This window comes from Protomyctophum bolini, assembly GCF_963924005.1.
Source record: "Protomyctophum bolini genome assembly, chromosome: 15".
In the NCBI taxonomy this organism is placed as follows: Eukaryota; Metazoa; Chordata; class Actinopteri; order Myctophiformes; family Myctophidae; genus Protomyctophum; species Protomyctophum bolini.
In genome coordinates, this window is record NC_137876.1 from 38,155,642 (window position 1) to 38,170,764 (window position 15,123).

Here is a 15,123-nt window from a genome sequence, read left to right on the forward strand (position 1 = left end):
TCTCTCAACCCAGGGTTGCGGATATTGCCAAAAGCAAGAAAGGCAGACAAAGAGGGAATTGAGAAGGAAAAAAAAGTTATTTTGCTGAAGGACATTTGCAGAGGCAGCTTTTAACAGACCCCCCCTCTCCCTCTCCCTCCTTCCCTCCATACCTGCCCTCCCTCCATAAACATACGCCTTTCTCCTGTTAAAATATTGAGAATCACTTCCAATTCCTGCCCCTGTTGCGGCTCCAAACAGCAGAGCTGCAATGGTGCCATGCATGGCTGCAGCCTCCCTCCTCAGTCCCCTAGCAGGCACCAGAAACAAGAGCCAGCTTCGTGCTTCCCAGTCTGTGCCTCGATCCTCTCTCCCCATGTTCTCTGTTAGGCAGAGCCGTGCCCTCTGGGCTGAATTTAGCTGCTGACTTCCACTCTTAACAAGGGGTCTCTCTCGCGCGCGCGCGCACACACGTGCACTCACTCGCTCGCTCACACACACACACACACGCACACACATACTGTAAGCACACGCACTATACAAGTGCTGCAGAAACTGAGAAGCAGAGAGAGCGGCCACTCCATCCCTTGTTGTTCACCTCTTTGGCAATTCAGCTTAGCTCAGTCAGTCTGTCCAATCGCGGTGAACCGAACACACGCTTCACAGTATTCTGTGGTTGCCATTCCACCCTGATAGGCCCCTAGCCTTTTCACTTTCATAAGGGCCTCGCTCGTTTAGTTTTTTATTGCTCAGATGCCTGAGTTTTAGCCGCCATGAAGAAATGTGGTTGTGTGCCCCTGTGTTGTGGGCAGCTTTCAGGAATAGGATAATGGCCTTAGCACAAATATAGAACGTTTCTTTAATGCTGCATTCGTTATGAGTGGTTGCTGTTGTTGTTGTCCGTTTCAAGTATATATGGTAGCAAAATGGTGGACTTAACTAGTGGTACATTCTTTCTGAGTGACCCTAGCTTACTTATCTAAATGCTTTTCTGAGATACCATGAGATGCCATGCACATGCACTCACACGCACACATGCACACGCACACACACACACACACACACACACACACACACACACACACACACACACGGCGAAGTACATCTCCACACGAAACCACAATAAGTCTCGGCGGGCCGTCTCCAGTGTCACAATGACAGTCATGAGCCCCATCTCCTTATCGCCCTGCTGGTTTGCAGGCACTGATTTTACTGCACAGAGCGCGAGCTCCAGCCTCTCCATCCAGCATGTGTGGCATCATCCCCCACCCCCCCATCATCATCCCACCAGGCTTTGTATGTGCACTTTGCTCAACTTGAAGCCTACTGAGACTGAGAATATGCATGCAGAGATATGAGCACCAGCGAAAGGCACATGCACAAGGAGTCAATGACACACACACAGTGGTGAAGCCTGTATGGTCCAGCCCTGACACACACACACACACACACACACACACACACACACACACACACACGCAAACATGCTGTGCGCACACACAGCCCTTTTTCCACAATCCACCCTAATTTGCACATACAGTATACAGACAATACAGTACAGTATGAGAAGGTCTTCAAAGTTTTAAATATTTTATTTTTTCAGGCAAAAAGGTTTGGAATTGGACAGGACATATAACACACTGTGAAAGACAACATTCTGGGTGACAAACTCCCCGAGTAGACATGATTTATCAGCGTTAAACTGTCACATTTCAGAGCAGTGCTCCTTCGGCAGAGGAATGCTGGATTTGTACTTAGTTGCAACTTGCACGCTAGTGTCACACACCAAAAGTAGCACAACTACAAGCTCATAACGTGTCGCAGCATTAATACTGCATGTAATTTAGCATACTGTGCTATTTGGTGGTAAGAAGAATAACTATGAGTTGCCTAGGCTGATTTCTATTTTTGAGGGTTTGTCCAGTTATGTCCAGTTTTGAGGGTTTGTGCAAACACAACATTGACAATGAATGGCCAGCTTTGAGTTTTTTTGTAAACATTGAAGACGAAGGTGAGGACGCAGATTGTGATTGGCCGGAATGATATGATGTATGATGATAAGAGCGCCCCTCACTGGTGTGATTTTTATTTCACATATAGTGATATTTGTTGGTATGAAGAATATTATTTAACTAAAATGATGTGTTGTCCTTGCTGACTTCCATGTCATATTTAGTTTTGGATTAGTATTGTCCACATTACACCTGTCTTGCGCTAGCCTGGGCAGCATTCCTTTTCGGGTTTATGATCCGGTCGGGAGCGGATGATATCGCTACGTCATATTGTAGTATTGTTTTGTAGTCTTCCGGAACTTCCTTTTCCCTCAAACTGATTTTTCTCAATAAAAGCCGCAGGCTACGAGACCTTTTATTGTTATTCTTCCGGTTTGAGGGAAAAGGTTCCGGATAAATCTTCTCGCCTGATGACTACAAAACAATACTACAACATGAAGTAACGATATCATCCGCCTGGTGACGCGAGGTTAGTCTTGCGCAGAAACGTAAGTTTTGGGAATGTATTGACATTTTTGGATAGGTTTTAAAGGTTTCCACCTACAATCACATGCCCTAAACAGTATGTAAATAGTATAGTCGTGCCTATTCAGGCCTCTGTAGATCTGCATAATTTTGATTCAGAAATACAAACACCACAGAAAATGAAGCAATCAGAGCTGAGGCTCATGCTGATTCTCTCCCCCGCTGTTCTCTTCTCATATAGAGTGCAGGAAAAATGAGTCCATGGCAATGAGCAGTGAGGCGGACTGGGAACTTATAGACGTGTTACCGCCTAACAGCATGCTTTATGGGACTGGCTCCCTTTGTGTTTTAATGAGGCGACTGTGGAGGGCTGCTAGGAAGAGAGAGAAGGATGGAGATTGAAGAAGAAAGGAGAGATTGTGAAAGGTAGAGAGAAAAGAGTAAAGTGAAAGAGTGAAAGCAGCGGGCCAGAGGAGGCTTTGTGTCCCCTCTCTCCAGGTCTAATTAGGAGTGAAAGTGGGCTGAGGGGTCTCCCTTGAAGTGTTGCTGCTAACTTTAACATCACAGGTAGACTTCTGTTATAGGATATACATTTGCACCACATAACTCTCCTCTCCTCTCCTCTCCTCTCCTCGGTGATATGAGTTTTGATCGTGTTCCACCCATAAAACAAATGTCTTGAGTCCAATGACCAGTGTTTTACTTTGCTTCAATTTATAGCTTCACCCTCATGAAATAAACCCTTGACTTCCCCCCAGCACAATTTCGTTGAACAGCATTTTGTGTGTGTGTGTGTGTGTGTGTGTGTGTGTGTGTGTGTGTGTGTGTGTGTGTGTGTGTGTGTGTGTGTGTGTGTGTGTGTGTGTGTGTGTGTGTGTGTGTGTGTGTGTGTGTGTGTGTGTGTGTGTGCGTGCATGCGTGACATCTCTATGTGGGTACTGGGCATGTTTGTTATGTGCAGTGCACATGAGTATGTGTGTGCGTGTGTGCGTGTACATCTTGGCAGTGTGTGCATGCTAAGCATTCAGACCACATTCTGTTCTATATTTACCTCCCTCTGAAAAGTGTTCTGAGCCTTTAGAGCCATAGCGGGAGATTGGCAGTTGCTGTGTGCTGATAAAGTTGTGATCTGTGTGTGTGTGTGTGTGTGTGTGTGGGGGGGGGGGGGGGATACTTGAGGAATGCTTTCTCAATAACAAGTTCCTTTGTGGACGAGCTATGTGGTTGTGTGCTGTTCATTTCCATTTGCCATTCCACCTATTTTTGTGAACACGCACATGTACTCACACATGCACACACACACGCACGCACGCCAGTGCCGCCGCACAAATCAGCAGAGGGGCATACATTTTTCCAAAGGGGGCACTTTATATTTTTCCAACACCCCTATATGTATAACAAATACTCACCAATAAACACAGTGATGCGTTGAAAAAGGCTACAAGCAGGCTACAATTATGCAGCAGCACCACCAACAATAAACAAATACAATCACGTTGAGCATTATAATGTCTTCTGCATATATTACCTTGTATTTCTATTAACTATTCAATACATTTGAAAATCTATATATTTATAATAATCATAATTTCATTTCGCTCCTGCGCCCTCTACCAACAGTCATTAAGACATGCGAATCCTTTGACTCCTTCAAAACCTCTCTCAAGTCAAAGGGCACCTACGGACAGCTGCAATTTGAAACTGGCCCCCGTAAAATCTGAATCCACCATCCACGCCCCTTTCCCCTCACTGTATATGGTTTTTACCTCCTTTATGATGATTTCCTGTTTTTGGCTGTATAGAAGTGTATATTTGTACGTCTCTAAATGTTCTGATGAATTTAAAATGGTGGACCCTATTGTAAACAAGCCTCATTAAACTTTACCTTGAGCACTGTAAATCCCCCAGTGTTCATTCAACTCATATAGTTAACCTTGTTTTAGTGCCATTTGGTCACAACTGGCCAAGATGAACAAATTAGATTTGGTGTCACTGTCGGGTTTGGAAATCAGTTGGAAACATGAATGTATATATTTTACGGCTGCATATAGAGTGGTCACATATGTTGCTGATCGCTGATCATGTTGCACTGATTAGGATTCCCCACAAATTTGGTGTAATGCAAAATAGAATATGTATTATGTGAACAGTTGCAAATGATGTGCTTTATTTGCTTCTCTCTCTCTCTCCCAGTCAACTCTGGAGATGGCATTGACTACAGTCAGCAGAAAAGAGAGAACATCGGCGACCTCATCCAGGAGACTCTGGAGGTATTGGAGCGATATGGGGGAGAGGACGCTTTCATCAACATCAAATACATGGTGCCCACCTACGAGTCCTGCCTGCTCAACTGAGGGTGCCCATATGCTGCGTTCACACGGGTGGATACAAAGATACGGTCTACCATTCTTTGTCAATGGAAGCCAGCGACATGAAGATACAAAGATACAGTCTACGTTTGTAGCTGCTACAAAAGCTACAACAGCTACAAAGCTACAAAAAAGTTGGGCTAGTTTCAACTAAATACACAGCTATATATATGCTGTATGTGTCTTTGAATCTTTTGCATCTGCCAGGGTGAACGCAATAGACTCAACCCTGGACTCTCTCTGATAGCTCTTTCACCTGCGCCCTCCATGCCCACTTACCCTTTACATCACTATCCTGCCCCCTTCAGACCAACCCTTCTGCTCTGATATTTGCTAGCCTATCCAGCTGATCCCCTCCGTTACCCCCTCCTGTGCGACCTTTATGGCACCTATTAAATTTATAACGGCAAGTTATTAATTATTTTGCGTCTGGCTGTGTTCTGAGGAACGCCACTGTGTATATAACGAGTATGCTCCCTTTAATGTACTGTAAATGCAGGTTTCCCGGAACAAGCTTCTTACTTATTAAAGTATGCATGTTGCTGATCACGTAACCCATTTACGTTTTCTTTTTAGAAATGCAAATGTCACTGACTGACTGACTGACTGACTGATATGGAAATTACACCATTTGCAGAGGGATGTAGTTTACGCTAATAACTCACGCCAGCTGGCTGGTGTTACAAATGCACAGCCATGGCCACGCTGGCAAAGCCACCATTGTGTGATCTTTGAAAACAATGAAGACAGCAGCTAACCACCCACTGTGTTTAAGTATCTATACCGCAAGATCCCCACCTGCGTCGTCTCGCCCTTGTGCACCAGTGCTGCACTTAGTACCACACGAGAGCATCTGTCCTAACAGCCTTAATACCAGTAAGACGCCCTGAGGGTGAGAAGCACGCATCTGCCTGGGTGACAGCAGACTGCTGGGCGAGCGCTGGCGCTGGGGGCATGGGGGGTCAGATCAACAGATGGAATGGATTCTGTACTGGCCATATATGGAGCGTGTCTTGAGTCTACAGGGTTTGATGAGGTCAGATCAAGATATGGAATGTGAGAACAGGTCAGCTCCATATATGGAGAAGTGTGGCAGCGGGGGCAATGTCTTGAGTGTACAGGCGTGTCACAAGGTTTGAGGGACTGACAGACGGAACGACGGATGGACTGACTGACAGGTTTTGCAGGTTTTAATAGTAATCTGCGACCTGCAGTCGCAAAAACATATGACAAGGTGGTGAGAAACGTAACAACAGTATTTAGCACTGTCTCAACACTAGGAAGGAAATTGCAAGTGGGATTGTAAATAAGAAACGGAAAGAAACTCACTGGATGAGTTGTGATATTTGAACCACACATCCAGGATATTGGCAATCATGATAGACTGTTCCATGCTAACTGCAAGGGAACAAAGGAACAGAACTTAAAGGTCACACACCTGCATATCCCAGATAATTACCACAGTAGGCTACAATTTACTTTAATGCAGTAAGTAAGTGTAACTTGCAATTACTCAGCAAGAATGTTTGTTCCTGTTTAATGTTGATGTGGAGAGGTGGACGCTCAACTGAGTCCTAATGTTGATGTGGAGAGGTGGACGCTCAACTGAGTCCTAATGTTGATGTGGAGGTGTGGCCGCTCAACTGAGTCCTAATGTTGATGTGGAGGTGTGGCCGCTCAACTGAGTCCTAATGTTGATGTGGAGGGGTGGACGCTCAACTGAGTCCTAATGTTGATGTGGAGGGGTGGACGCTCAACTGAGTCCTAATGTTGATGTGGAGGGGTGGACGCTCAACTGAGTCCTAATGTTGATGGGGCAGCGGTGGCCGAACGGTTTGCGGAGCGGTCTTGATACCGGAAGGTCACCAGTTCGCATCCCCGGACCGGCACGTTAAAATTACCACCGCTGAAATGCCCTTGAGCAAGGCATTGAACCCCTACCATGAAATGTTCTATGAGCAGGGTGTGGCTGTAAACAAGTCCTTGGCTTAGTCCACTTCCCTGGGTAAACGAAGAACTTTGCTTTGCTTTATGTAGAGGGGTGGACACTCAACTGAGTCCTGTGAAGTTTTAGCATGGATCTTAAAAATCCATTTGCGTATCTATAATGCTGGTGAAGGTACATCAAATCGTGACATTGAGCTGACCCAATGGCTGAAAATCTTTGCTGCGATTTTAGGCATCAAAGGCAACACAGATCTTAGCTTGCTTTGGAAAGATGTCTGTCTCTGAGTGCACAACGGGTCCAAATTCTGCAACAGCTGCTCCATGTGGTGCAGAGCCGAAGAGTTCTGATGATCCTCATGGGGGCTCCCCGCAGCCCCGCCTCCCCGCAGCCCCCCCCCCCCCCCCCCCCCCCCCATGGAAATGGAGGAAAAGCTCTTATTTTGAAAGGCTATGTGGGCAAACAGGAAGCTTGCTCACTCACCAGAGTCATAGGCCCAATCCCAATCCACTCCCTTGCTGACTCAATGAGCCCTCACTGACTTAGCTGCGCGTTCATGTGAAGTCTGCGAGGGCTTGAGGGATGTCCCATTTGAAATCGGTAAGTCAGTGAGGGCTCAGCCCCGCCCCTTTATGTGCCCTTTGCCAAAGTCAGCGTCGATGCTGACTTTGGGCTGACTTTAGCAAAGAAATTACCCACAGTTCATAGCGTTACCAGGGGAATGAGGGGGATCCTCCAAACGTCAATCATTTAAATATGCAAATTAGTTATGTATCGCGATTAGAATGTCAACAAACACAATAGTGCTTTCTCACTGTTCTTAAAAGGAGACGGAATGGAAGGATATTATAAGGATATATATTTAATAACAATAATAATAATAAGGGAAACATGAAGAGAAATGACTAATGAGCAAAGTAAAAGAATATGGAAATGAAATGTATAATGAATATTATTATATATGAATATTACAACCCATATCACACAGGAAAGTGTATTTATGAAACTAATAATAATAAAACGATCAGCTTAAATACTAAAATAGACATGTATAAATAGGCCAAGCATGTAGGTAGGCACTGGCTGTGAATATGGAGAGTTTTTATAAAGTGTCATGGACTCATGAATGGCGGACTCATCTTCAAAGTGCTGTCCCATTTCTTTCACAACAATGTGGAGCCCTTGCAGCCTCTCACCCTCAAGCACTTACAGCTGACGTCATTAAAGTCAATGAGGGTCCAGGGCTCAGGGCTTGAGGGAGGCAATTGGGATTGGGCCATACTGTCTGATAAAGAAAGCCCAGCATGCATCAGTCAGGGAGAAAATGTTTGTTCCTCATGTGCTCCACCATGATCTTTGAAAGCCAAGCCTAAACCAACAGGATGAAATGGAACACCAAACAGATCAAGTGAGTGCAGACCAACAAAATAACAAATGGAATGGAAATGGAACTGCTGGATTTTAATTATATGATTTATTGGTTTTAGTGACTTTCCTGGAGAATTACATGGTTGAGTGACATCATGGTATTGGGACACCCGTTAACAAGTTGGCACCTAGCTGGAGAGGGAACAAGGTGAATGTCATTTTTATGGTTATTGGTTTGTGTCATATTGTTGTGAGATCTTTGTAACCCAGGCTTACTGTATGTCTTTGTATCTGGTTGTATGCATGTATTTGTATCTGGTCACAGGTACTGCATCAGTTCACAGCTCATCACTCACTCACTCACTCACTCAGTCACACCAGTTTCAATCAGCAATCATCACCACACCCTAGTCATCACCACACCCTAGTATAAAGCATTTTGTCTCAGTCAGTGAGGTGCACATCACTGGCTGTGGCAGGTCTGTATTCCCATTCTCTTGCAAACAATTTACCATTTTACTCTTCCTCACAATACATCATATTAACACTGACCCTGATCATTGATTTTAGACTCCAAATACTGAACTGAACTGATGAACTGAGCTGAACTGGTTGAACTGAATTGGTGAGTTTGTATGAGTTGTTTGAAATGAGTTGTTTGAAATGAGTTTATTTGAAATGATGTTTATTTGAAATGTTTGATTGAAATAGTGTTTGTTTGAAGTGTTTTGTTTGGTTTTGTTTTTCATTTTGAAGCTTTAACGGATGGACAGCTACTTTAATTATTTTGATGATATATTTAATTTGGCCTCTTTTGTGTTCAGGCCAGGTTTTTTCCTAGAGTTCATAACACCCATGACGTTGATGATGTTGATTTGCTGAACGAACACAATGGCGAGCTAGCCCTCAGAGCGATCCAGAGAAACCCCCCCCCTTGCTGTCCTACCTGGACGGTAGGAATCACTGCTCACTCACACAAACACTTCCCCTCCATAACTGCTACATACATTCCATTACAAGAACTGCCTCACATTCCCCCCTGACTTGAGTGACTATATGAACAATTGACTGGACGACTGAATTCTATATTTTGGGTTGAATTAATTGTTGAATTGTTTGTTGTTGTTTATTTTTATTTTGTTTTTTCAATAATAATATCATTAAGTATAATTTTCAGTCTCTTGGTTATTTATGTTCTTCAATGCAAATTCCTTTCCACCATATACCTATTTCTGACAGCAGTACTGGTCCAATATTCCCATATCACTAACAGTATATGCTACATCTTGTTTTATTGGTTTGTTTATATAGTATTATGATTTGATATGAAACTTTTATTGGTTATTTGTAAACTTATTTGTTTATATGAATGCCTCACATTATTGGATATGTCTGCCTGTATTGATTATATGTTTGTGTCTTGTTTTTAGTTTTCACGTTGATCCATTAAAGAAACTTCACATCATCAGTCGGCCTTCAACCTCTTTGTCCAGCCTGGTTCGCTACACACACAACACAAACTCCTACCATAATATCAACCTGTTGCAGTCATCATCAATCACCATCGACAAACAACTACAAGTGAGTAAACAACAAGACGACCAAGTCCCAAAGTGTGAGCACGTTGTTAAACAGTATATCTCTGGTGATAAAAGAAAGAAAGGCATATTGGCCCTACATTCAAGTTGAAATCTTTACTCTGATACGGACACACGTATTGAAATTGGATCGATTGGAAGGATCTAACCATAATGGATGTGTCACGCTATTGAAGCTAATGAAATGAGCTATACCATACGGATGAATGAACGCGCAGAGCGCGACATTTAATGTGGATTGGAATGAATTGATGTCGCTATTAAGCAAGCTTTGTGCAACGCTAAGTTTGGATCTGGAAAATAAGCGCTGCTGTTGTATTCTAAATACGGACGTCACGTCACGTTTTACTGATGTCTGTAAATGAAGCGGATGAATTACTCCAGTATGAAAGAGGCCTGTCCGTGTGTTTGCTAATACAAAAACAGCTTAATTGATATAAGCATCAAAGCAATATTTTAAGTACTTTTTATTAGCAAGTGCATTCCATAGCGCTGGACCACACATGGACATCATAAACCTGCGACGGGAACAGTTCCTGTAAAAGATTATATGAAAGAAATAAAATATTTAACTGGTTTATATTTTACAATTTTAGTTATAGATGGCAAGTATAATGTTAAGGAATATTTGTCTTATTAGCCAGAGATCCTTTTAAAATGTTTCTATTACTGTGAGTGATATGGTCAGCTTCTGATGTCTTTTTTTCTAGATGTAGATGGAGATGACCGTAGATGCTGCTGGAACACTGAACCTGGTCTCCTGTGTGAACGACCCCATCATGGCTGCTAAGATGTCCATGTGGACATTATGAGTGTTTGTATAGAGAGAAGCATGGCTGAAGAGCTTTGCATATCAGTCGTTTCTTGCTGCTGCCAAAGTCAAGTTGTGATATCTGTAGTGTTTAGTTCATGGCCGCTTATGAGATGTAGATATAAGTACACCTGACTGGTGGAATAGCCTTGTGATACATACTGGGTGTGCTCTTTGGTCGTTCACAAAACAAACAAACAAAATGCCACAAACTCACTAAAAGCTGTACAAAAATCACACAAATCAAGGGATGTCCTACAGTCCTAATTGCCGATATCAACAGATACCGATATATATATATATATATTATATGCAGGCTTTTTCCAGTGGTGGAAACATAACTCAAACTTTTTACTTAAATAAAAGTAGGCAATACTGCAATATAGAAATACTCCGTTACAATTCAACATGTACTCGAGTAAAGGTACAAAGGTTTTGGTATAAAATGTACTTAAAATACCAAAAGTAATTATTAATAATTACTCATTATGCAAAATGTCTCATCTAAAATGATCTAATCTCTCATCTCAAGTTTTCAAATGTATAAAAATATTTTGAAAATAGCAGATCTACAAGCTCACATGTGTCTTATTGTATTGTGAGCTTGTAGATGTTTTTAATGTAAAAGAATAAATAAAGTAAAATTAAGGGTTAGGGTTATTAATTTTTAATGCCTTTATCGGCCGATAATATTGGACATCCCTAACAAAAACATATATCAAACGTGTCAATACATTTCAAAGAATGCCACAAGTGGCACTAAAACTTCACCAATAAATAAAGAAACATCCACATGTTCCATAAATTATATGCCACAAAGGTTTGCCGAAAAAATTAAGAAATTACAAAAAATAAGTTTCTTAAACATCTTCTGCCGTATGTCCATAGAACTTCAGCTCTGTTGCAGCAAGCCAGTACAATGTGTCATTGTCTAGGTCACCTAAACCACGATCACCATTCGGTGGCCGGTATTTGGGGCAAATGGTCATTACGTGTTCCACAGTCTGTAGTGGATCCTCGCATTCACAGTGGGCACTGTCCGAGATGTCCCACTTCTGCTTTGAGGGTTGTCCACTCCTTGCAGGGGAGGTGCTGGCAAAGAACATATTTGGGGTCCTCGATGTATTCCACTGGTCCCTCTGTCTTGCCTTCACCCAGGATGCCTTGGAGGTGTCAGCTGGTGTTGTGTGGAGCAGTTCCTGGGCCTGTGTGGCAAAGGGGCACAGTGACTTGAGGCACGTGTGCTGTGGCAAAGGTCGCCGTGACTTGGTGTGTGTGTGTGTGTGTGTGTGTGTGTGTTGTGGCAAAGGGCACCGTGACTTGAGGCACGTGTGCTGTGGTGTCTCTGACGACCTTGTGGAGGAGATGGCTGGGATTCACTCAGCTGTGCCTTCCCGGTGAGGGCCAGCGTGGCTGCTTCTCGTCTGACCTCTGTTGGAGTGATTCCAGCGAGAACAGGCAGGCAGTTTGTTTGGGGTGGCCCATCCGGTGTTGAGGGCAGCATCCAGCTTCTTGACATGAGAGCTACGGCTCCAGACTGGGACACAGTACTCGGGTCGTCTGCATAGCCATACTTCATTGATGTTGTTGCAGGGAGGTCATGGATGTAGCTGTTAGTGTTGAACAGCAGTTACTGGTGTGGAACCGAAAAGCTTCACAAACATGTCAAAAAATTCTAGTTTTGAACCTTTTTAATCTAGTTTATTTTCAAATAAATTTGTTTTTATTGTTTTGTGAAGCAACTTTGGGTACCTTGAAAAGTGCTATATAAATTGTATGTATTATAAAAAAAACAGACACACAGCAATTGTCGCCACACAGACATCACAAATTCCTATTGGCAGCAGCAACAAGTGAGTGATGTGCAAAGCCATTCATAGACTATAACCACCATGTCTTCATTCCAGATGCTGCGAGGCTCAACCGGAGCCCCTACAGGTGGACATCTGCAGTTCTTGCTGTCCATGGATGAATCTGCATGGGGGGCTCTGAAGGCGGCTCAAAGTAAGAAACCACTTAGACTTTTCTATTACTGCGAGTGGTATGGTCGGCTTCTGTTTTAAATGTTCTCTATACATTTTGTGTATGATGTGAAAGGACACAATGTACGTATATCTGGCTCTTGGTCACTTAAATTAATCTTTCGTTCTTTCTTTCTTAGGGTGGATGGGTCGTGGTAGACATCGTGGAAGGACAGAGATCCCGGGGGAGGACTTCTGATGAGCTGTGAGTAGGAATATTTCTTGTTGGGATGGATATCTGTTGTACTGTTATGGTACGAAGTATAGCATGGCAGTATGATTCCTCCTAGTGGCACTGGTTGAATGTCTGTCAGCTCTCCAAGCTAATCAAAGTCTTAATGACACTTTTAACCACTTCAACCCCAGCATCTCTATTCTGGGGGGAGCGTTCAGCCAAATTAGCAGATCTACAAGCTCACACCGCATTGCGACGTGTTGTGAGCTTGTAGATCTGCTATGTTTGGCAAATCAATTTGTGTAGAGTGAAATCGGAGCATATACCAAATGCTCTCTTTAAAGGTCTGTTTTATCAAATCTATAGAGGGTTTAAGTGGTTCTGAATATGCAGCTCAACAAAAACTAATTTAGTCCTTATTTCTTTCTTTCTTAGGACGGAGATCTGTGTAGATGCCGGAGGACTTCGGACCTGGGCCTGCCCGGTGAGGAACCGCACAGTAAGAACCTTTCACGATTATGAGGTTTCTTTTTACTGGACGATTATTGTCGCATAAATAAATTGCAAAAGTGTGGCCTGGATGGTTAGCTCAACTGTCTGGGCACCTATGCTGCCAAGCCAGCCGGACGGCGTGCTGCGGGTTCGACTCCCGACGGCCTTTGCCGCGTGTCACTCCCATCTCTTCCCCCTTTCCTGTCTATATACTGTTCACTATCAGTAAAGGCATAAAAAGCCGAAGAGCACACCCTATGACCCTAATTGATCACGTCTAGGAATTTCAACAATTTAGGCAGTTCTCACATCCAGAGTGACTTACAGTAAGCAACAACACATAGTAATGCATCACATTCATAAACAAGTGTCATCAAGAATAAGAAGTATAGACTATCCAGACTATTGGCAGCAACAACAAGGGAGTGATGTGCAAAGCTCTTCTCTATGAAGCCATTCATAGACGATAACAGCCATGTCTTTCTTCCAGATATACTGCAGGTCTCTCCAGGAATCTGCATTCCTCTGAAGACGACTCAAAGTAAGACCCTGTTAGGCCTGTCAAAAAGAACCCTAACTGAAACATTTATTACTGTAAGTGATATGTTTAGCTTCTGTTTAAATGTTCTCTATAAATAAAAGTTTTATGTATATATGTTGTGACAGGATAGAATATATATCTGGCTCTTGGTCACTCTAATCAATCTTTCTTTGTTAGGATGAAGATCGCGGTAGACGTCGCTGGAACGCGGCTGCTGGACAGGGAGTGCACACACACACACACACACACACACACAGAAAGGCTAATTTGGTGTGTGTGTTTTTCTTTGTTAGAATGGAGATATCGATAGACGATCTGATGTTCCCTGGACAGAGATCCGTTCCAAAGCCCCCCCCCCCCCGGCGGCTTCCTCAGAGGACTCTGATGAGCTGTGAGTAGGAATAGTTCTTGCTTGTTTCTGAGGATGGATAACTGCTTTTGTACTGTTATGGTACAAACAATGGCATCATTTACAGTAATCCAAATGTTTTAAATATTTTAGGATAAATCTAAATGACTCTGCACAATAGTTTGAGAGTCAATATCTCATATCATGAGCGTGCCTCTTGGTCTTTGTAACAACTTGAATACAAATTACAAAAGATGTTGAGGACTGTACATGTGTTGATGCCTCCTAGTGGCACTCTGGTTGAATGTCTGTCAGCTTTCCAAGCTAATCAAAGTCTTTGACACTTTTGTTAACCAAGCTCACACTGCAACGTGTTGTGAGCTTCTAGAGCTAATGGTTTCTTTCTCTCTCTCAGGATGGAGATCATAGACACAGCTGGAGGCTGGAGCCTCTAGAGATGGAGATCTGCAGGTCTGTCCATGGATGGGAGGACGGAGATCTGGGTAGACGCTGGAGGACTTCGGACCTGGGCCTTCTCAGTGAGGAACTCAACGGTACGAACCGCTTTAGGGTTAGGGCTTTTTTAGGCTTCGTAAAAAGCCAATAATCGTCCGTTGCCGATAATTGGTCGATCCCTATTCTTAAACGTTACTGTATGTTGTAACAGGACACACACAGCAAAGCTAATTTGGGCTGTGTGTCTTTCGTTCTTTGTTAGAATGGAGATCTCAGCCGATGCCCGAGATCCCGGGTGTTTCCGCTGAGGACTTCTGGGTCGCTGGGAGGCTCGGACGGAGCTAGAAGGTTCGGTAGTTGCCACTGGAACCTGTTTAGGCCTGTCAGAATTTAAGGTTTTATAATGGCCGATTTTAATTGTCGCTCAAATAAATTACAAGTAACAATTTAATTGCGTCATACTAACATTCTAAATAAAACTTTGGCTTTTGTAGGCTTTGTAAACAAAAAGATGCACATGGCATAATTCAATAACTTTATAC

At 43.2% G+C, this 15,123-nt stretch overlaps 1 protein-coding gene and 1 long non-coding RNA gene across 2 annotated transcripts in view; both read left to right on the forward strand.

Moving 5' to 3' along the window:
• The window catches only part of pacrg (PARK2 co-regulated), a 174,219-nt gene extending 168,940 nt beyond the window's left edge, over nucleotides 1-5,279 (forward strand). The window contains exon 5 of the mRNA XM_080784602.1: nucleotides 4,650-5,279. Within this exon, the coding sequence (XP_080640728.1) occupies nucleotides 4,650-4,810 (161 nt within the window). The 3' untranslated portion in view covers nucleotides 4,811-5,279. The remainder of the gene's footprint in view (nucleotides 1-4,649) is intronic.
• Nucleotides 5,280-13,178: 7,899 nt separating this feature from the next.
• On the forward strand, nucleotides 13,179-14,672 carry LOC308328963. The gene is made up of 4 exons (XR_013965345.1): nucleotides 13,179-13,242; nucleotides 13,726-13,776; nucleotides 13,954-14,167; nucleotides 14,541-14,672. It is a non-coding gene; the product is annotated as an uncharacterized lncRNA (long non-coding RNA).
• Nucleotides 14,673-15,123: the final 451 nt, after the last annotated feature.